Source organism: Hemiscyllium ocellatum, chromosome 1, assembly GCF_020745735.1.
Source record: "Hemiscyllium ocellatum isolate sHemOce1 chromosome 1, sHemOce1.pat.X.cur, whole genome shotgun sequence".
In the NCBI taxonomy this organism is placed as follows: Eukaryota; Metazoa; Chordata; class Chondrichthyes; order Orectolobiformes; family Hemiscylliidae; genus Hemiscyllium; species Hemiscyllium ocellatum.
Window position 1 is genome coordinate 84,417,633 of NC_083401.1, and position 23,353 is coordinate 84,440,985.

The window sequence follows — 23,353 nt, forward strand, 5'->3', positions numbered from 1 at the left end:
ACCGACACAGAACTTTCCATACTCATCAGCACCAACAGAAGGGCAAGGCTAGCAGATAAATGAAACACCACCCGCAGCAGGCTCCCATCCAAGCCACTCACCATCTTGACTTGGAAATATACCATTGTTTCTTCACTGCCCACTGTCAGCCTAACAGCATTGTAAATCTACCTACACCAAATGGATTGCAGCAATTCAAAACAGTAGCTCACCACCATCTTGGAGACAAATGGCAAGAAACCCAAATGTTAACAGTGGAAACTGAGAGCCTGCATACTCCCAGAAAATTATTGAAAATATCCAGCTGTAAATAGTCATGCTTTGAACAGTTCATTTAGTTCCAAGATGATTTTGGCTATGAAGGATAGCTAATTACCATTTCAAATGTAGATATAAGGCCAATGTGATTCACGTTGTCATTGGGAAGGATACAGACCAGGTCAATCTGGAACATCACCTAACATTGCCAATGGTGTTTTGACTCTGCCTGAATTCAGAAGAGGGGAAGCAGCTGGAGACCAAACAAGCCTCTATGATGTTCTGTACAGAAATACATGTGGAAGCTCATGCCCAGCCCGAAATAACCAGAATTATGATGACTTAAAATGGAGCTAGCAGATTTATCTGGACTGGGATACAGGAAGTGTCTTAGTGAGTTTTGAGAAGATTTGTAGCTCAGGTTGAGGTACTGGATGTAGGTTTGCTTGCTGAGCTGGAAGGTTCACTTTCAGACGTTTCGTCACCATACCAGTAACATCTTCAGTGAGCCTCCAGACGAAGTACTGCTGAGGATTCCTGCTTTCTGTTTATATATTTGGGTTTTTTTTGGGTTGGTGATGTCATTTCCTGGTCATGTTGTTTTGTGGCTAGTTGGTATTCATGTATCCTGGTGGCTAGTTTTCTGCCTGTTTGTCCAATGTAGTGTTTGTTACAGTGAACAGCCAATGGGGAACTTCAAACCAGCATCTACAGGAAAACAACACATATGGACCAAATATTGAACTACAGAAGCAATCACCCCAATATCCACAAACAAAGCTGCATCAGAACATTATTCCAAAGAGCCACCACACAATGAAGCACAGAGGAACCACGCAGAGCAGAGGGAAATCGCCTATACAACGTATTCAAAAAGAACAGGTACCCAATGAACACAGTCTACAGATTTCTCAGCAACAAATCCAAACAAGCAGACAAAATGCATCCAGAAACCCTAGCCACTCTCCCCTACTTCAAAGACATCTTGGAAATGACTGCCAGACTACTCGGGCCCCTTGGCATCATGGTAGCCCCAAACTCACCAACATGCTAAAACAGCAGCAAATGAATTTGAAAGACTCTATACAGACAACAAGCAAAACTAATATAATTTACAAAATACTGTGCAAAAACTGTAACAAACACTACATTGGACAAACAGGCAGGAAACTAGCTACCAGGATACATGAAAATCAACTGGCCACAAAACGACATGACCCTCTCTCACTAGTATCTGTACATACAGATGAGGAAGGACACCACTTCAACTGGGCCAACACATCCACCCTAGGACAAGCCAAACAGACACACGAGAATTCCTAGAAGCATGGCATTCCAACCGATCAACAAACACATTGACTTGGACCCAATTTACCACCCACTGAGAAGACCAGGAAATGACATCACCAACCCAAAGAAAGCAGGAATCATCAGCAGTGCTTCAACTGTAGGCTCACGGAAGATGTTACCTAGTATGGTGACGAAATGTCTGAAAATGAACCTTCCAGCTCAGCAAGCAAACCTATATCCAAAGGAAGAGTCTCTGGGAAAAGAAAACCTCATGGAAAGACAGTTCTAATATTGCAAGTTACCAGGCTGAGAAGAGAAAATAACAAAAATAAATCCATGAGAGATAAGAATCTACACAAATAAATTCTGGAAATCTGAATGCTCACTTAAATTGAGAGTACAGTACCCCTGTGAAGTGCATTTTATGTTTGGAATTAAAAGAATGGGGTATTCTAAACTGTGATTTAAATGGAAAGTTGCCTATAGTGTTTAGGTAAGAGTTTTCTTCCTTAAGTAATTTATAACAGACAAGACAATAGACAATAGACAACAGGTGCAGGAGTAGGCCATTCAGCCCTTCGAGCCTGCACCACCATTCAATATGATCATGGCTGATCATTCCTAATCAGTATCCGCTTCCTGCCTTATCTCCATAACCCTTGATTCCACTATCTTTGAGAGCTCTATCCAACTCTTTCTTAAATGAATTGAGACTGGGCCTCCACTGCCCTCTGGGGCAGAGCATTCCACACAGCCACCACTCTTGGGTGAAGAAGTTTCTCCTCATCTCTGTCCTAAATGGTCTACCCCGTATTTTTAAGCTGTGTCCTCTGGTTTGGCACTCACCCATAAGCTAAAACATGCTTCCTGCCACCAGAGTGTCCAATCCTTTAATAATCTTATATGTCTCAATCAGATCCCCTCTCAGTCTTCTAAACTCAAGGGTACACAAGCCCAGTCGCTCCAGTCTTTCAGTGTAAGGTAATCCCTTCATTTCAGGAATTGACCTCGTGAACCTACGCTGTACTCCCTCAATAGCCAGAATATCTTTCCTCAAATTTGGAGACCAGAACTGCACACAGTACTCCAGGTGTGGTCTCACCAGGGCCCTGTACAGCTGCAGAAGCACCTCTTTGCTTCTATACTCAATTCCTCTAGTTATGAAGGCCAGCATACTATTAGCCTTCTTCACTACCTGCTGCACCTGCATGCTTGCCTTCATCGACTGGTGCACAAGAACACACAGATCTCTCTGTACTGCCCCTTTACCTAAATTAATTCCATTGAGGTAGTAATCTGCCTTCCTGTTCTTGCCACCAAAGTGGATAACCATACATTTATCCACATTAAACTGCATCTGCCATGCATCTGCCCACTCACCTAACTTGTCCAGGTCACCCTGTAATCTCCTAACATCCTCATCACATTTCACCCTGCCGCCCAGCTTTGTATCATCAGCAAATTTGCTAATGTTATTGCTGATACCATCTTCTATATCATTAACATATATTGTAAAAAGCTGCGGTCCCAGCACGGATCCCTGTGGTACCCCATTGGTCACTGCCTGCCATTCCGAAATGGAGCCGTTTATCACTACCCTTTGTTTCCTATCAGCCAACCAATTTTCAATCCAATCTAGTACTTTGCCCCCAATACCATGCGCCCTAAGTTTACTCACTAACCTCCTGTGTGGGACTTTATCAAAAGCTTTCTGGAAGTCCAGGTACACTAAATCTACTGGATCTCCCTCGTCCATCTTCAGACAAACCACATCATCTTGTTTCATCCAAATTCTTTCAGCTATCAACTAAAAGTTTGGATTTCTAACTTAAAGTTATCAGTCAGTTATAGAGATGGTAAAAACAGAGTACAGTAAAATATGGATAAAGAAAGTACACTCATGAATATACATTTTACGCTCATTTTTAAATAATTGCCTTTGGATCTAATAAAAGATATTAGAAATCTACACAAATTGATACAGTTCAAAGTAATTTATTTGGCAGTAGAGCATTTTGGGATATCTCAGGTCATGAAAGGTGCTATGCACATTCAAGTCTTTTTTATTAGACAGTTACTCCATTTTTTGGTCCTTTTTCATGAAATTATAGAATATTCATTTAAATTAAAAGGAATATTTATCAGATTTTGCATTTAACGGTCATGCAGAAACCACCTACATTTTAGAAATGTCTACTGTGGGAAACTGGCAGTTATCATTTTCTTATTGTGTCTTAAAACAAATTTTAAATTTGATTAAATCTGCAGAAAGACTAAAACACACAATTTCTAGAGCCATTCTTACAGTACACAATACCCTAAATTTAAGTACAGCTGAGATAACTGTTTCATTCTTAATATTTAAGCATATCTCCTGTTTCATTATACTTCCTGTGACTTTGTTTGGTCATATTATTTTTATTGCCAATATTTCTTCTGAAAGTTGAGAGATCAAAAGAAGAGCATCTGTGTCATGAGATTAGATCCACAATAGGTCTTCTATTCTCTTTTGAAGGATGCTTGAGAGCCAATCACATGGTGTACCTTTCAAAAAGCTATGATTTCTCCAGCAACAGAAATGCTAGTCTACAATCTTTGAGTCATACAAATGTGAGTAGAAAATGGGGGTTTTACTATGTTAATCTTGTCATGAAAGATTTAATTGTGTCCTGACTAAGAGTTGCATGTTTAAGATAAGGGCAAAATATTATTTCATGGTCTCAGTGCCTACCTGTTGTAATGTTTTTTCACAGTGGAGACAAGCTGTTGAAACCTGAGACAGTAGAATTGTCATGTCCTCTTGCTGTTGTTTCAGCCATATCAATTTCTCCCGCACATGAGCATCAACTACACTCAGTGCCATTTCCTCCTGCCTAAATAGAGTTTCATGCAATTCTGCAAAATATGCACGGACACAGGAGCGTGCATTCTCAGCACTACCTTGAACCTGCCAAAGACAAATAAATATTATTGTTAACCAAGCTCACATACTGTAGACTCTAGCATTATAAAAGTATCATAAATATCATTACTAGCTTCAAAATTAAGTAAAATATTTTTACTCTGACTAAAACAAACTGCAAGTCTCATAGCTGAGCAAGATGAGCTTTCCTTGGTATAGAATGCCACCTAAAATGCTGGTTATCCAGCAAGAATTATTACCATCATTATGTAGGGTAGCAGCAAGCCAATGTAAAAGCAGCATCCCTCATGCTTAATTTTAGATTTTAAACAATGTGCTTATTGAATTTGTTAAGATAGCCAAATTGGGTTAGAGCTACTCAGGATATAATCTTCTGGCATGATCCAGCCATACCATACAAATCAGACATGAACATTTCCAGGATCAGTGACAACATCATACCAAAATTTCATAATGGTCTGACAACCAAAAATCTTGAACTTTAAAACAATAAATTTACAGTCATAGAGATGTACAACATGGAAACAAACCCTGAGATCCAACCTGTCCATGCCAACCAGATATCCCAACCCAATCTAGTCCCACCTGCCAGCATCCGGCCCATATCCCTCCAAACCCTTCCTATTCATATACCAATCCAAATGCCTCTTAAATGTTGCAATTGTACCAGCCTCCAGCACATCCTCTGGCAGCTCATTCCATACACGTACCACCGTCTGTGTGAAAAAGTTGCCCCGTAGGTCTCTTTTATATCTCTCCCCTCTCATCCTAAACCTATGCCATCTAGTTCTGGACTCCCCCACCCCAGGGAAAAGACCTTGTCTATTTATCCTATCCATGCCCCTCATAATTTTGTAAACCTCTATAAGGTCACCCCTCAGCCTCCGACACTCCAGGGAAAACAGCCCCAGCCTGTTCAGCCTCGCCCTGTAGCTCAGATCCTCCAACCCTGGCAACATCCTTGTAAATCTTTTCTAAACCCTTTCAAGTTTCACAACATCTGTCCGATAGGAAGGAGACCAGAATTACACGCAATATTCCAACAGTAGCCTAACCAATGTTGTGTACAGCCGCAACATGACATCCCAATTCCTGTACTCAATACTCTGACCAAGAAAGATTTGCATGCCAAATGCCTTCTTCACTATCCTATCTACCTGTGACTCCACTTTCAAGGAGCTATGAACTTGCACTCCAAGGTCTCTTTGTTCAGCAACACTCCCTAGGGTCTTACCATTAAGTGCACAAGTCCTGGTGAGATTTGCTTTCCCAAAATGCAGCACCTCGCATTTATCTGAATTAAACTCCATCTGCCACTCCTCAGCCCATTGGCCCATCTGGTCCAGATCCTGTTGTAATCTGAGGTAACCTTCTTCGCTGTCCACAACACCTCCAATTTTGGTGTCATCTGCAAACTTACTAATTGTACCTCTTATGCTCGCATTCAAATCATTTATGTGAATGACAAAAAGTAGAGGGCCCAGCACTGATCCTTGCGGCAATCCGCTGGTCACAGGCCTCCAGTCTGAAAAACAACCCTCTACCACCACTCTGTCTTCTACCTTTGAGCCAGTTCTCTATCCAAATGGCTAGTTCTCCCTGTATTCCATGAGATCTAACTTTGCTAATCAGTCTACCATGGGGAACCCTGTCGATCGCCTTACTGAATTCCATATAGATCACATCTACTGTTCTGCCCTCAATCTTCTTTGTTACGTCTTCAAAAAACTCAATCAAGTTTGTGAGACATGATTTCCCATGCACTAAGCCATGTTGACGATCCCAAATCAGTCCTTTCCTTTCCAAATACATGTACATTCTGTCCCTCAGGATTCCATCCAACAACTTGCCCACCACTGAGGTCAGGCTCACCGTTCTATAGTTCCCTGGCTTGTCTTTACCGCCCTTCTTAAACAGTGGCACCACGTTTGCCAACCTCCAGTCTTCCGGCACCTCACCTGTGACTATCGATGATACAAATATCTCAGCAAGAGGCCCAGCCATTACTTCTCTAGCTTCCCACAGAGTTCTCAGGTACACCTGATCATGTCCTGGGGATTTATCCACTTATAACCATTTCAAGACATCCAGCACTTCCTCCTCTGTAATCTGGACATTTTGCAAGTTGTCACCATCTATTTCCCTACAGCCTATATCTTCCATATCATTTTCCACAGTAAATACTGATGCAAAATATTCATTTAGTATCTCCCCCATTTTCTGTGGCTCCACACAAAGGCCTTCTGGCTGATCTTTGAGGGGTCCTATTCTCTCCCTAGTTACCCTTTTGTCCTTAATATATTTGTAAAAACCCTTTGGATTCTCCTTAATTGTATTTGTCAATGCTATCTCATGGTCCCGTTTTGCCCTCCTGATTTCCCTCTTAAGTATACTCCTACTTTCTTTATAGTCTTCTAAGGATTCACTCGATCTATCCTGTCTATATCGGACATATGCTTCCTTCTTTTTCTTAACCAAACTCTCAATTTCTTTAATCATCCAGCATTCCCTATACCTACCAGCCTTCCCTTTCACCTTGACAGGAATATACTTTCTCTGGATTCTTGTTATCTCATTTCTTAAGAATACATTCAAAGTTCTCAAAAATAACTAACTGAACTAAACAATGACATATAGTGCTTCAATAAAGCAAACTGGAAAATATTTTTTTAAAAACTGGTGAACCTGATTAAAGCAAATCACATTATAATGAGCAATCCTTCAGGATCAAGGCTACAAAGTGTTCCACAGGAAGATGTGTTTCTTACATGATCTGGGTGAGCCATTCCAATTCTACTTTCAATTATTTGCTCTCCTCCTTCAATCTTCTGAATAATACCACCAAGTTTTCTAGAGTAGTCTGAGATTTCCTCTGTAAAAGTACGGATACAGTGTGCCATATCTAAAATAGATGCACGGATTTGATTTGCTTCTGTTTCCAAGAGTATGTTCTGTAATAATAAAAACAATAATATTTAAAATGTAGATTACATTAACACTGTTACAGCTTATTGGCATGCCTGTTAAAATGTTTTGCAAAAGAAGCAAATGCATGGGGAGAATAAACTTTTTCACATTGAGAGAACTGTAACAACAACCTAAGGGCAGGTTGAAATGAAGTATTCAAGAGTTCACTGGATGATTATTTAAATACAAACAACGTGTAGCATTACAGGGAAAAGGCAGGAGATTGACACCCAGCCAACATGCTGACAGGCAGCACAGACATGCTAGGACAAATGGGTTCCTTCTGCACCAGAACAATTCTGAGACCTAACACAACTTTTGCTGAAGAACTATATTAGAAAAGCTTTTTTTTTTGCATTCCAGTTCTTAAGCAGTTCATGAAGTCCCTTGCAATCAACTATAATTTTTTAGTCAAATAAGAAACTATTTTTCCTTGTGCCATAACATCTAGAACCAATTGTTAACAGATGTATATGAGTCCCCATTTCTCAAGGAAGTCAAGATAGTGGAAATAAAGTTGCTCTACTAATGCATCATACATTGTTCAAATCTATAACTTGATGGAGTATTTAATAAAACACATTGTGCTAACGTATCATTCCTGCCAATGCAGTTCAGTTTTGTTTGGTTTTTAAACTTTATGGGCATGTGTCATCACAAGTATATTCCTCCAAAAACTTTCACCACGACAACTGATGACAGCAAAAGTATGGTCATACTACGGAGTATGGATGCGATGTAGAACTGAAATCAGCAAACTTCACTACCATAGTTGGTTGTGAACTGCTGAAGTCATTTATGGAACAATCAAAATTGCTTGTACATCACAAGTTTCAGGTTGGTTACAGCTGTTTGGGTGTGATTTTATGATTTAGAAGAGAATAAAACCTTGCTTTGCATGTGAAATTATGGAAGAAATGGTAATTGAGGCCCAAGTGATTTCCAAAAAGCAAGTCCACAATTCTGCACAGAATTGTGGGGTTGAAAAAAAAAGTTTAAGTTAAAATAAAATTAATCAAAACAAGATCTACAAGTATCCTTCTGCACTTGCAACATTTTTAGGTTAGCCACTGCATTGGGCAGATTCAGAACCATAAGACGCAAGATTTGGAGTGGGATATTTAACTCATCAAACCTTCTCTGCCATTCAATAAAATCATGGCTGATCAGATGCTCACCACCACTTTTCTACTTTATCCCAATAACCCTAGTTCTTGACTGATTAAAAATCTGCCAAACTGATTCGATTATCCATAACAACCAAACTTTAAATAGCCCTCTACAATAAAATATTTCACAGATTCACTAATCTCTTAGAGAAGAAATTCCTTCTCATTTCTCTCTTAAATGGGCAACCCTATAGTCTGACAGAATGCCCTCTGGTCCTAGATGTTCCCACAAGAGAAAATAACATTTCTTCATTGACCCTGACAAGGCCTCTAAGAGTCTTGTGTGTTTCAGTAAGATTGACTCACATGCTTTGAGTCCAAGTTGGGGGGGAATGAAAAGCAACAGGGAGTATGGAGTCAAGTAGAAAGATAAGCAGCAGGTTAGCATGTGTGCAGGTTTAAGCTCAAGGCAGGCTAGGAATGAAGCAAAAGGGAAAGATAACTTAGGTAGAGTTGATGGAAATCGTGAGGATAAGAAAATTAGCATTAGGTGCTTCACCTGAATGCTTGAAGCATTCATAACATAGTAGATGAATTAATAGCACAAATCATCGTAAATGATTATGATGGGGTAGGCATCACAGAAATGTGGTTGCAAGGGGCTCAGGACTGGCAGTTAAACATCTAAGGATTTACAACTTATCAAAAAGGAGGTGGGCAGAGGGGCGGGGTTGCCCTGTTAGTTAAGAAAGAAATTAAATCTATGGCATTAAATGACAGAGTCAGATGATGTGGAGTCTGTGTGGGTGGAGCTGAGGAACCACAAAGGCAAAAAACAAACATAATGGGAGTTATGTACAGACCTCCCAGCAGTGGTCAGGACCAGGGGCACAAGATGTACCAGGAAATAGATAGGGCATGTCAGAAAGCTAAGGTCACAGTGATCATGGGGGACTTCAACATGTAAATGGACTGGATGAATTAGGTTGTTTGTGGATCCAAAGAATGGGAATTTATGGAATGCTTACAGGATGGCTCTTTGGAGCAGCCTGTGATGGAGCTCACAAGGGAGCAGGCTATTCTCGACTTAGTGCTATGTAACAAGCCTTTATGAAAGATCTTAAAGTCTGGGACCACTTAGGAGGCAGCGATATTATGGTAGAGTTCAGTCTGCAGTCTGAAAGAGAGCATGGCAAAATCGGATGTAATAGTATTATAGTTAAATAAAAGGTAATTTCAGTGGCATAAGAGAGGAACAGACTAAAATTGACTGGAAACAGAGCTTTCTGGGGAAGACAGTAGAGCAACAACCGCAGGAGTTTCTGGGTGTAATTGAGGATGCAGTACAGAGGTACATCCCTGAGTAAAGAAAGATTACCCTGGGGGGAATTAGACAACCATGGCCGATGAAGGAATTCAGGAAATGTATCACAGAAAACGAGACAGCCTATAAAGTGGCCAAGAGCACTGGGAAATCAGAAGATTGGGAAGACTACAAAAGCAAATAGAGGATAACAAAGAGAGAAATAAGGAAGGAGAGGATCAAATATGAAGGTAAGCTAGCCAGTAATATTAATGATAGTAAAAGTTTCTTTCAGTACATAAGAAACAAATGAGAGGCAAAAGTAGAGATTGGACCACTCTAAATTGATACAGAAAGGCTAGTGATGGGAGATAAGGAAATAGCTGAAGAACTTAATAAGTACTTTGTGTCAGTCTTCACAGTGGAAGACATGAGTAAATTCCAAACAAGTAAGGAGAGTTAAGGGGCAGACTTGAATATGGTGGCCATTACAAAGGAGAAAGTACCTGATAAGCTAAAAGGTCTAAAAATTGATAAATCTCCTGGCCCTGATGGGCTACCTCCCAGAGTTCTGAGGGAGGTGGCTGAAGAAATAGCGGGGACGCTGGTTGTAATCTTTCAAAAATCACTGGAGTCAGGGAAAGTCCCAGATGATTGGAAAATCGCTGTGGTAACCCCCTTGTTCAAGAAAGGATCAAGACAAAAGATGGAAAATTATAGGCCGATTAGCCTAAACTCGGTTATAGGTAAAATTCTGTAATTCATTGTTAAGGATGAAATTTCTAAATTCTTGGAAGAGCTGGGTCGAATTAGAACAAGTCAGAGTGGATTGAATAAGTGGAGGTCATGCCTGATAAATCTGTTAGAATTCTTTGAAGAGGTAACAAGTAGGTTAGATCAGGTAAACCTGGTGGATGTCATCTATCTAGACTTCCAAAAGGCCTTTGATAAGGTATCTCACAGGAGGCTGCTGAATAAGGTGAGGGCCCATGGTGTTCGAGGTGAGCTACTGGCATGGATTGAGGATTGGCTGTCTGTCAGCCAGCCAAGAGTTGGGATAAAAGGTTCTTTTTCAGAATGGCAACTGGTGAAAAGTGGTATCCTGCAGGGTTCAGTGTTGGGGCAGCAGGTGTTTACTTTATATATTAATGATCTGGATGAAGAGACTAGGGGCATTCTGGCAAGGTTCACCGATGATACGAAGTTAGGTGGACAGGCAGACAGTTCTGAGGAGATGGGGAGACTGCAAACAGATTTAGACAGTTAAGGAGAATGTTCAAAGAAATGGCTGATGAAATTCAATGTGAGCAAAGCGAGATCTTTCACTTGGAAAAAAAACGCACAGACATGGACTATTTTATAAATGGTGAGAAAATTCAGAAAGCCAAAGTACAAAGGGAGGCTTTGTGTGTGGGAAATCATGTTTCACAAACTTGAAGAAGTTTTTTGAAGAAGAAACAAAGAGGATAGCTGAGGGCAGAGCAGTAGATGTAATCTTATATAGACTTCAGTAATGCATTCGATAAGGTTCCCCATAGGAGACTAGTTAGCAAGGTTAGATCTCACGGAATACAGGGAGAACTAGCCATTTGGATACAGAACTGGCTCAAAGGTAGAGTGGTGATGGAGGGTTGTTTTTCAGACTGGAGGCCTGTGACCAGTGGACTGCCACAAGATTTGGTGCTGGGTCCTCTACTTTTTGTCATTTACATAAATGATTTGGATGTGAGCATAAGAGGTACAATTAGTAAGTTTGCAGATGACACCAAAATTGGAGGTGTAGTGGACAGCGAAGGAGGTTACCTCAGATTACAACAGGATCTGGACCAGATGGGCCAATGGGCTGAGAAGTGACAGATAGAGTTTAATTCAGGTAAATGCGAGGCACTGCATTTTGAGAAAGTAAATCTTAGCAGGACTTGTACACTTAATGGTAAGGTCCCAGGGAGTGTTGCTGAACAAAGAGACCTTGGAGTGCAGGTTTATAGCTCCTTGAAAATAGAGTCGCAGGTAGATAGGATAGTGAAAAAGGTATGCTTTCCTTTCTTGGTCAGAGTATTGAGTACAGGAGTTGGGAGGTCATGTTGTAGCCGTACAGGACACTGGTTAGGCCACTGTTGGAATATTGCGTGCAATTCTGGTCTCCTTCCTATCGGAAAGATGTTGTGAAACTTGAAAGGGTTCAGAAAAGATTTATAAAGATGTTGCCAGGGTTGGAGGATTTGAGCTATAAGGAGAGGCTGAACAGGCTGGGGCTATTTTCCCTGGAGCGTCGGAGGCTGAGGGGTGACCTTATAGAAGATTACAAAATCATGAGAGGCATGGGTAAGATAAATAGACAAGGTCTTTTCCCTGGGGTGGTGGGGTCCAGAATTAGAGGGAATAAGTTTAGGGTTAGAGGGGAAAGATATAAAAGAGACTTAAGGGGTAATGTTTTCACAGAGGATAGTACGTGTATGGAAAGAGCTGCCAGAGAAAGTGGTGGAGGCTAGTGCAATTGCAACATTTAAAAGCCACTTGGATGGGTATATGAATAGGAAGGATTTGGAGGGATATGGGCCAGGTGCTGGCAAGTGAGATTCGATTGGGTTGGGATATCTAGTCGGCATGGTCGGGTTGGACCCAAGGGTCTGTTTCCATGCTGTATATCTCTATGACTATCTGGGCGTGCTCATACATGATTTTCTAAAGGTTGACTTGCAGGTTGAGTCCGTGGTTAAGAAAGCTAATGTAATGTTGTCATTTATTTCAAGAGTGTTGGAATGTTAAAGCAATGATGTGCTACTGAGACATTATAAAGCTTTGGTTAGGCCCTATTTAGAATACTGTGTCCAGTTTTGAGCCCCACACCTCAGGAAGGTCATACTGGCACTGGACAGTGTCCAGCGGAGATTCACACGGATGATCCCTGGAATGGTAAGCCTAATATACGATGAACAGCTGAGGATCCTGGGATTGTATTCGTTACAGTTTAGAAGGTTGAGGGGAGACCTAATAGAAACTTATAAGATAATGAATGGCTTAGAAAGGGTGGACACCGGGAATGTGTTTCCGTCAGGGGGGATACTAGGACTTGTGGGCACAGCCTTAGAATTAGAGGGGGTCAATTTAGAACGGAAATGAGACGACATTTCTTCAGCCAGAGAGTGGTGGGTCTGTGGAATTCATTTGACACAGAACGCAGTGGAGGCCGTGACTTTAAATGTCTTCGAGGCAGAGATTGATAAATTCTTAATCTCGTGATAAATTAAGGGATATGGGGAAGAGTGTGGGTAAGTGGCATTCAAATGCCCATCAGCCATGATTGAATGGCAGAGTGGGCGTGATGGGCCGAATGGTCTTAACTTTTCCATATGATATTACACCGAGTTTTTGACCACTCACTTAATCTATCTGTATCCCTCTGTAGACTGTGTCATCCTCACTACTTGTGTACTTTTGTGAGATCCACAAATTTGACAGTAGCACATTCACTTCCCTCATCCAGGTCATTAATACTGTAAATACGTCTGATCCTAACACTGATTCTCTGGCAAAGAATCCTGAGGGACAGAATTTATACATATTTGGAAAGGCAAGGACTGATTAGTGATAGTCAACATGGCTTTGTGCGTGGGAAATCCTGTCTCACTGACATGATTGAATTTTTTTTGAGGAAGTAACAAATAGGATTGGTAAGGGCAAAATGGGAGACGTGATGTATATGGATTTCAGAGTAGAGTTGGTTTATTTGTCATTTCTACTACATACAATTGGTACAATAAAAATGAGACAGGATTCCTCCAAAACCAAGGTGCTATATGAACACATAGACATACACAGGGCAGCATAAAGTGCATAGAAGAGTGCAAAACATGCAAGACAGCACAGTAATTCCTGACAAGACAGTAATCATACTGGTAGACAAGTTATACTGTAACAATGAATGATCATTAATAAAACAATGTTTTAGCAGCAATTCAAAAAATTGTCCAAGAATTGCAAATGGAAGAGTGTGATCATATAGTGTTAAGTGGCCTGATGACCTGGGGAAAGAAACTATTGCACGGTCTGGCCGTGAAAGACTGAATGCTCTGGTATCTTCTGCCAGATGGCAGGAGGGAGAAGAGTTTAAATGAAGGATGTGTGGGGTCATCCACAACGCGGTTAGCCTCATGGATGCAGCGTGTGGTGCAAATGTTTGTAATGGAGGAAAGAGATACCCAGATGATCTTCTAAGCTGTCCTCACGATCCATTACAGGATCTTATGGTCTGAGACGGTGCAATTCCCAAACCAGGCAGTGATGCAGCTGCTCAGAGTACTTTCAATGAATACGGTGAGGATGGGAGATGGGGGATGAAAAATGGGCTTTCCGCAACCTACACAGAAAGTAGAGAGGCTGCTGGGCCTTCTTGGCTATGAAGCTGGTGTTGAGGGACCAGGTGAGATTCTCCGGCAGCTGGACTCCAAGACATTTGGTGCTCTTCACGATCTCCACAGGGGAGCCAATGTCCAGCAGAGTGTGACAGCTCCGTGCCCTCCTGAAGTCAGCAATCATCTTCTTCATTTTGCTCACATTCAGAGACAGGTTGTTGGCTCTGCACCAGTCCATTAGATGCTGCACCTCCTCTCGGTATGCTGACTCATTATTTCTGCTAATGAGACCAACTACCATCATGTCATCAGTGAACTTAATAGTATGATTTGAGCTGTGCATCGCTGCACAGTCTCGTGTCAGCAGGGTGAACAACAATGGACTGAGCACACAGCCCTCGTGGCCCCCTGTCTCAGTGTGATGGTGTTGGAGATGCTGTTCCCAATATGGACTGACTGAGGTCTCCCAGTCAAGAAATCCAGGATCCAATTACAGAGGGAGATATTCAAGCCCAGCATACTCAGCTATCCAATCAGGAGTTAAATACAGATTTGAAGTCTATGAACAGTAATCTGACTTGGGTGTCTTTCTTTTCCAGATGGGTGAGGACCAGATGGATGGTGGTAGAAATGGCATTACCTGTTGAGTGGTTGGGACAATACGCGAGCTGCAGGGTCTCCAGTGAGGGGGGGGAAGCAGGGTCTTAATATGCCTCATCATGAGCCTCTGCAAACACTTCATGATGATGGGTTTGAATGCAACGGGGTGGTAGTCGTTGAGGCAAGACACTGAAGACTTCTTTGGCACGGGGACGATGGTAATGGCCTTGAAGCACATTGGAACTATGGCACAACTCAGGGAGATCTTAAAAATGTCCACAAGAACATTCGTCAGCATGACAGACTCTGCCAGCAATGTTATCTGGTCTAGTAGCCTTGCATGGGTTGACTCTGCATAGAGTTTTCCTCACATCAGCCATAGTAAGAAACCACACCTGGTCATTGGGAGGAGGGGTGATCTTCCTCCCTGCCACATCATTTTCTGCCTCAAACCATGCTTGAAGTTGTTCAACTCAGCTGGGATGGAAGCATCATTAGCAAAAGCAGACAATGCTGTTCTGTGGCCTGGTGATGGCCTGAATACCCTTCCACATGCTCCGCATATCACTGCTGTCCTGAAAAAGGCTGCATTTCTCTGTGCGGATGCACCTGTGTCTCTCTGACAGCCGGGAACACATTGACCCTTGCTGTTGCTAGGGTCATCTTGGCAGCTGCTCTGAAGGCAGAATCACGGGTCCTCAGCAGCGCACAAACCTTTGCGATCATCCATGGCTTCTGGTTGGGAGAAGAAGTGATGGTCTTCGACACAGTGACGTCGTCAACGCACTTGCTAATGTCACAAAACACTGATACCGTGTATTCCTCTAAGTTGATGGAATCGTCATTGGTTGCCACCTCCTTAAACACATGCCAGTCAGTGCACTCAAAGCAGTCTTGAAGAGCAGAAATGGCTCTTGCCGGCAAGGTTTTAACCTGCTTCAGAACTGGTTTGACACATCTGATGAGCGATCTGTATGCTGGAAGTAGCATAACAGAGATGTGGTCTGAGGAGCTGAGGTGGAGGTGGGGCGTGCTCTGAGAGAGTTGGGGATGTTGATACAAACAAGATCCAGCATGTTTCCCCTCCCCCCTCTCTAGAGACTAGCTCAGAGTCCTTGCATCGTTTTGTGTTCATGTAGATGCACCGATCCCCCACCCCAAGCCTTACCATGCAGAGCTGCATTTCTGTAGGTGCGAAACAAGGCAAGCCCATCTAGCTGGATGGCAGTATCTGGAACTCTGTTGCTAAGCCACGTTTCGGTGAAAACCAGGACGCAGCAATCACACCAAGAAGTCTGTCACAGTCGGATGCAGTCGACCTTGTTGTCCAGGGAGCAGACATTGAAGAACAGAGTGGACTGGAGAGCTGGCCGGTTAGAGTTTGTTTTTAGCCTAGCATGAACGCCTGCTCGTTTACCGCACTTCCAACTCCTTGCAACCTGCTTCCAATGTGTCAACACTTGGCCACCAGCATCAGCTGATGCTGAGGACTGGAGGCCTGGTCTCTGCAGTAAGCCAAGATCTGTAACTCCTTCAACAGCTCTCCATTGAGGTTCGTTTTCGGCCAGTTCCTCGACTGTAGCAGCGTTTGCAGATTGTACCAGTATCTACAAACACTGGGTTTCCTGTTCCTGTTACTACTGTGCCTTAGAAAAATGAAATTAAACAGCCATAGGTTAGAAGAGGCCACTGCAAGCTGCTGCCACACCGTCATTAAGGTGCTCAATCAGGTTCCTCACAGTAGACTGGTTAGTAAAGTTAGATCACATGGAATTCAGGGAGAACTAGCTATTTGGGTAGCGAACTGGCTCAAAGGTAGAACACAGAATTTGGTGGTGGCAGATTGGTTTTCAGACTGAAGGCCTGTGACCAGTGGGGTGCCACAAGGATTGGCTCATTTAAATAAATGATTTGGATGTGAAGGTAGGAAGTATAGTTAGTAAGTTTGTAGAGGACACTATAATTGGTGCTGCAGTGAACAGAGAAGCGGGTTACCTCAGACTACATGGGGATCTTGATCAGACAGCTCAATGGGCTGAGGCGTAGCAGATGGAGTTTAATTTAGATAAATGTGAAGTGCTGCATTTTGGAAAGGCAAATTGGGCCAGGACTTATACACTTGATGGTAAAGTCCTGGGAATGTTGCCAAACAAAGAGATCTTGGAGTGCACTATCCTGTCTACTGCAGGTTCCTTGAAAGTGGAGTCTGGGATAGACAGGACATAGAAGGCAGCATTTAGGATGTCTGTCTTTATTGCTCAGTGCATTGAGTATAGGGGTTGGGTGGTTATGTTGCCGCTGAATAGGATATTAGTTAGGTCACTTTTGGAATAATGCGTGCAATTCTGGTCTCCCTGTTGTGAAACTTGAAATGGTTCAGAAAAGATTTACAAGGATGTTGCCAGGGTTGGAGGATTTTAGATTAAGAGAGAGGCTGAATAGGCTGGGGCTATTTCTCTGGAGCATCAGAGGCTAAAGGGTGACCGTATAGGTCTTTTCCTGAGTGGCTGAATCTAAAATTAGACGGCATCGGTTTAGGTTTAGAGGGGAAAGATTTAAAAGGGACTTAAGGGGCAACTTTTTCATGCAGAGGGTAGTGTGTGTATAGAATAAGTTGCCAGAGGAAGTGGTGGAGGCTGGTACCATTACCATATTTAAAATGGCATCTGATTGGTATATGAAAATGAATTGTTTAGAGGGATATAGGCTAAATGATGGCAAATGGGACTAGATTTCATTCGGATATCTGATCTACATGGACGAGATAGACCAAAAGGTCAGTTTTCATGCTTTACCTGTATCCACTAGTCATAGGTTGATATCCTTAAAATGTCTCTTTTAGCTCAAATCTGTTTTCTATTTGTTAGCCATTCTTCTGTCCATGCTAATATATTACTCCCAACACCACGGTAATGGCGCTGAAGACAGACAAATTTCTTGGGCCTGATTGGGTATAAGCTAGGATAATGAAGGAAGTAGCTATGAGATGTAAATGCACTGGCAATAATTTTTCAGGAATCCTTACATTCTGGAAAAATTCCAGATGATCAGAAACCTGCCAATGTGGTCTCCTCATTTACAAAGGAGAACAAAACTACAGACCAATTAACTTTACACCGGTCATTGAGAAAATGTTGAGAGTCCACTTTAAAGGATGTAATTGTAAAGCATGTGGAAATGCATAATATAATTAAGCAGATCAACCCTTCTTTCTCATTCGAATACTTCTTTGCCATGTCTTTCAAACATCTTTGTTGCTAAATCGCTTTCCCAGGCCACTCCAGCCAGCTGTCTGTTCCCTTGTAATTACCCTTATTATAAGCTTAGCATAGTTGCTTCCAACCTAAATTCCTCTCTCTCGAACTGAATGCCAAATTTTACCATGTTATGGTCACTGTTTCTAAGGGGATATTTTACTTACATCAGTTATTAAGTTTGTCTTGTTACACATTAACAGATCCAAAACAACCCAAACCCTGACTGGATCAATAACATATTGTACCAAAAAATGGTCTCAGATATAATCTATGAATTCTTCCTCACGGCCTTTTGCGAATTTGATTTTCCTAATCTACATGATGAGTGAAGTCACCATGGTTAATGCACTGCCTTTATACATGCCCTCATTATATGCTGATTGTTCTGCAGTAAAGGAACAGTTACTGTTATGGGGGTCTGTAGACTACTCCCACCAATGTCTTCTTCCATTGTTGTTAGTTCTTAACTTCATCCATATGGATTCTATATCATCCGATCCAGGATCATTACTTGCTATCATACTTATAACATCCTGTACTAACCACCATTCTCTTCCTGGCTGTCTTTTTAAAAAGTCACAAAAATGTATTGTGAAGAAGGGTCACTGAAGCCAAAATGTTAACGCTGCTTTTTCTCCACTGGTGTTGCCAGACTTGCTGATTTTTCCCACAATTTCTGTTTTTGCACCCGAATATTTAATTGCCAGTTTGCTCTCCTTGTATTCATGTTTATATAATAGTTATAAAATCATACCATTAAAATATATTTGTGCTCTTAATTCGTTATTTTGTTCCAAATACTACATATATCCAAGTAAAGAACCAATAATGTTCCATTTTTGCCACTTTCTTTCCCCTTTGACACTAGTTGCTACTTATAAAAATGTCTCTTCCTGTCCCACTCTAGGTATTATCACCAAGACAGTTGCTATGCAATGCAGCTATATCCTCTTACTTTGTAAGCTCATATATCCGCCTCCTGAAGCCCTTTAATTAGTTTAGAGCATATCTGCAGTCCTAACTATCCAATTCATCAGGACACTTCCCAGGACAGTTTAAGTGAACTATGTGTAACTGGTTCAGCTCCTTTCTACCCCAGTATTATTGCCAGTGCTGCATGAACCAAAACCCATTCTTCCCACAACAATCTTTCAACCACAAGTTTAATTCCTTGCCTGTTTTCACTCTGTGCCAGTTTGTTATGTCCGTGTGTATGATTGTAAGGAATGCAGCTAAGCTGAAATTGGATGAGCCTGATCCATGAATTTAAAGAGTAACAAAACAATGAAACAGGGCAAATTGGACAGTGGGAAGTATGCAATTCTTTAACTGAAGGTGTAGGCTCATTGAGCATATAGGCACCAACTAAACAGCAAGTTGTTCAGAGGCAAAGAAAAGGAGGAAAATATTAATAAAATCATCAATTTTTACAATCTTGGAAGAGTCCACTTTGTCCTAGCCACCTAATTGCACACTTCTGCTTCCCCACCTTTAGAATTTTACAAAAATATTGAAAGCAAACAAAACAAAAGGGGATAGGTAAAGTTAAACACATCAGTGTAAAGAAGAATTTATAACATTAAATGAACTAGTGAAAAGAAAACATGTGAAGGGAGTTTAATACAGGAATAGTCATCAGCTGGGGGTGTATCAGTCCTGCAGAAAAAAGAACTTCTCTTTACCAAAAGCAAATACCACAGTCAGCTATTTATAGGGAAAAGGGAAACAGATTTCACAAAACCTCTCTTTTTGAAAGGTAATGTCTCTGTACTTGTATCTTTCTATTTGAAGTGTCATCTTCCTTAAGATCGTGATATTAAAGTGGAATATAAACAACAGATGGGCCCATGTCTTGGTGCATTCTGTTCTCAACTTATATGCTCATATCCAATACTTTAAATCCTGCAACAAAATACATCAAATTCAAAATACTAATATATCTGTTCTCTTTCAAATTCTCTGATAAGACTATACACAATCAATTTTGTCAGTTGCATACTTAACATCTTATCCAATACAATAGGTACCTTGTGACCTTGATGCTTTGCATATTCCTTGCATACGCAGCACATTAGGGGACTGGATTGACAACCTTCCTCTAAACAAACAAACTCGATCACATGCACTTGGTGTTGCGAGCACATGGTTTTCTCGTGTGGCTTGTCAGCTAGAGGCACTCGACGATGTTTGGCTAAGGTCCGTGTGGAGTGTGTTAGCTGGGAGCAGTCTGCACATAGATGAGTTGCACAGACGGTACAATACATAGATGCAATGTGGTTTTCATCTTCATCACAGCGGATAATGCGCTACAGAAATATTCATAATGAAAAGCAGATTGTTAGTTTATGTACTATCAAGAAACATTAAAATGCTTTCTACCCAATTCTTACCAGTTTATTAAGCTGCAAGTACTATACATTAGTTGCTCTATACTATACTGGCTGATAATATAAAATTACGATAATTTGATCATTACCTAGACTAAAGAGCAGCAAAATTTCATTAAATCATTTATAAATCAGCACAAAAACATAGAATACTGGAAATGTTCAGCCTGGCAGCATGAAGAAAAAGGAACAATTCTAATGAAAGAACTTACTTCTCCTTCCAGAAATGTTGCCAAACCTGAACTTTTTCAGCATTCACAGTATTTGCTTTGATACCTAACAACAGACTTTAGAACACTTTGCACAATACGTAATGGATGTGTTGTGAATAAATTACTAACATCGTGTTCTGCTGTTGTGGAAAACATACAACATCCATTTCTTGTGAATCTCTGCTCTACTTAGGAAAAACATCACAAGTTTACCTAGGGAACAAAAAGGAACAAAATTTCCCACCCATCCCCAAAGTACTGCAAGTGAGAACTGAAAGCTGATATAAATCATATAAAAATCATACCAGCACTGACTCCTAACAGTTCCAAAAATCAGCAGTACAACTGGTGAAAAGTCACTAAACCTGAAAGGTCAGTTTTGTTTCTCTCCTTGATACTCTCTGTCCTGTTGAGCTCATTCAGCAATTTTGGTTTTCTACTTCAGATTTTCAGTATCTGCAAAAGTTTATTTTTATTCTTCAATACATACCTCTCCTGATATTTCAAGAACCTCTTCGGATGCTCCATGATGATTGGCAGTGCCATTCTGCAAACGCTCAAGGAGCTCCAGCAAAGCAAAGTTTTTCTTTAAGCCCCAGACACCTGAATCACCTGTCAAATGAATTAATATTTAGTCAGTCGTTGTCAAATCTTCAGTATCTCCTCTTTTTAATTTGCTATGATAGTCAACCCAAGGAGTACTGACAGTTTTTGAACTTCTCTCCATCTACATATTTCACAAGAAAGAACAAAAGTGCAGAATCAAGCATCCCTCAATTCATTCAAAGCGTTTTGGGCTGGGGTGGAAACACTGCAGTTATAGTCTATGTAATAAAAGGAAACATTGACGTAAAGTTGATCTTGAAAATGCTGAGAGAAAGAAAAGCAGTGCAAGTATTAATAATGGCAAGTTCATCATGACTATAAAAATGGTCCCAACCTGCCAAAAAGACTCATTCAAAGCTGCCGGCAGCTTCTTATCCCATACAACTTACTTCAATCCTGTATCGTAAACTTGCAGTTTTCCAGTGCAACATTTAAAATAATGAGACATTTATAGCGTGCCTGTAAACTTTAAGGCCCTCCCCAAACATTTTATTGTCAACAAAATACTTTTGAATTACTGTATAGTCACAGTTGTAATGTAGGAAATGCTGCAGCTAATTTACATACAGCAACCTCCACAAACAGTAATGTAATAATGACCAGTTTATCTGTCATAGTGATATTGGTTGCAGTAAACATTGGCCACAATTCCTTTGTTCCTCTTCAGATAATGTAGTATGATTAAAAGTCAATAGCTAACTAGCTTTCACAGACAAAGCACCAAGCTTTATCGCCAAGACAGAAGTACAACTTCTCAGAACGTCTCAGTTGACAGCAAGTGTATTCCTTCCTTTCCATCATACAATGTCAGTCCCACTGTTTTTCTGTGGTTTTGCCTGCCCAATTACTGTTCTGCAATGTTTTAGTTGGAGCCTGATTAACCATTGCACAATGTCACAATATTAGGAGCATGTGGCAATTAGATATAGCAGAGCTAGGTGGTTTGGTAATGGTTCAAAGTGAATTTGCGAAACTGATGTAAGCCAATAAACATGACAATCTTTAATTAGTAAATCTAAAATCTCAAACTGGTGCATGTGATATGATATTTAAAAACAATCAAAAATAATTAGAAACATAAATTTCTGGACTAACCTAATTCAGTCACCTGCCGGTCAAATGGACAACGTATCGCTCTCCCCTGTAGTGGAAGCCGGGTGAGACAATCATGACAGACAGTGTGACCACAAAGGAGCAAGCGAGGCACTTTATCTCCCTGCAGGGAGAATACGTCTTCACAAACTCCACATTCTAGAACCTAAAAATTAATAGGTAAATGCATTATGTGATATGCCACAGAGTAAACCAAACAAACATAATTCCCACATGCTGGATTGTTAGTTTTAGGGGCAGGACACAGCTGCAGGGAATTCGCCTTCAGGATTCCCATTCAATTTTTATTCAAAAACATAAGTTCACATTGAACTGCTTGAGAAAAAAAGCAACTTTGTTGACAAGGTCAACATAGTCAAAAGGTCAAACTAACAGTCCTATTCTCCCAAGCGCTTTGCTGGAGTATGATTTCATCAACACTGGCTGCCCTCCAGTACAGTGACCCAAGTGGAGATTAGTTATTCAAGAGTTTGACAATGAATGTTGAAAGGCTATGCAACCAAACATGCCAGGATGTTGTCGGACATGGCAGGCTTGAGTTATAGAGAAAGGCTGGATAGGCTGGGATGTTTCTTCACTGGAGCATAAGAGATTGAAAGGTGACCTGATAACGGTTTATAAAATCATGAGAGATATAGATAAAGTTAAAGGTAGGTGTCTTTTCCCTATGATGGAGGCTTCAAAACTAGGGGGCACATTTTTAAGGTGAGAAGCGAGATTTTTAGACAAGACATGCAGGGCAGATCTTTTTTACACAGAGGTTGGTTCACATGTGGGATGAATCGCCTGAGAAAGTGGAGGATGCAGGCACAGTTACAACATTTAAAAGACAATTAAATAAGTACATGAATAGGAAAGGTTTGGAGGGATAAGGGCCATGAGCAGGCAGGTGGAACTAGTTTAGTTTGGGATTATGGTTGGCACGGACTGGTTGGACCGAAGGGTCTGCTTCTGTGCTGTATAACTCTATGAC

At 41.1% G+C, this 23,353-nt stretch overlaps 1 protein-coding gene across 2 annotated transcripts in view; it reads right to left on the minus strand.

Moving 5' to 3' along the window:
* trim23 (tripartite motif containing 23) overlaps positions 1 to 23,353 on the minus strand; it is a 38,898-nt gene that overhangs the window by 11,863 nt on the left and 3,682 nt on the right. For both annotated transcript variants that reach the window (XM_060823834.1, XM_060823824.1), the window contains exons 2-6: positions 22,363 to 22,525; positions 21,152 to 21,273; positions 20,090 to 20,368; positions 7,240 to 7,422; positions 4,280 to 4,495 (exon numbers count right to left, since the gene is read on the minus strand). In XM_060823834.1, the coding sequence (XP_060679817.1) occupies positions 4,280 to 4,495; positions 7,240 to 7,422; positions 20,090 to 20,368; positions 21,152 to 21,273; positions 22,363 to 22,525 (963 nt within the window). The remainder of the gene's footprint in view (positions 1 to 4,279; positions 4,496 to 7,239; positions 7,423 to 20,089; positions 20,369 to 21,151; positions 21,274 to 22,362; positions 22,526 to 23,353) is intronic.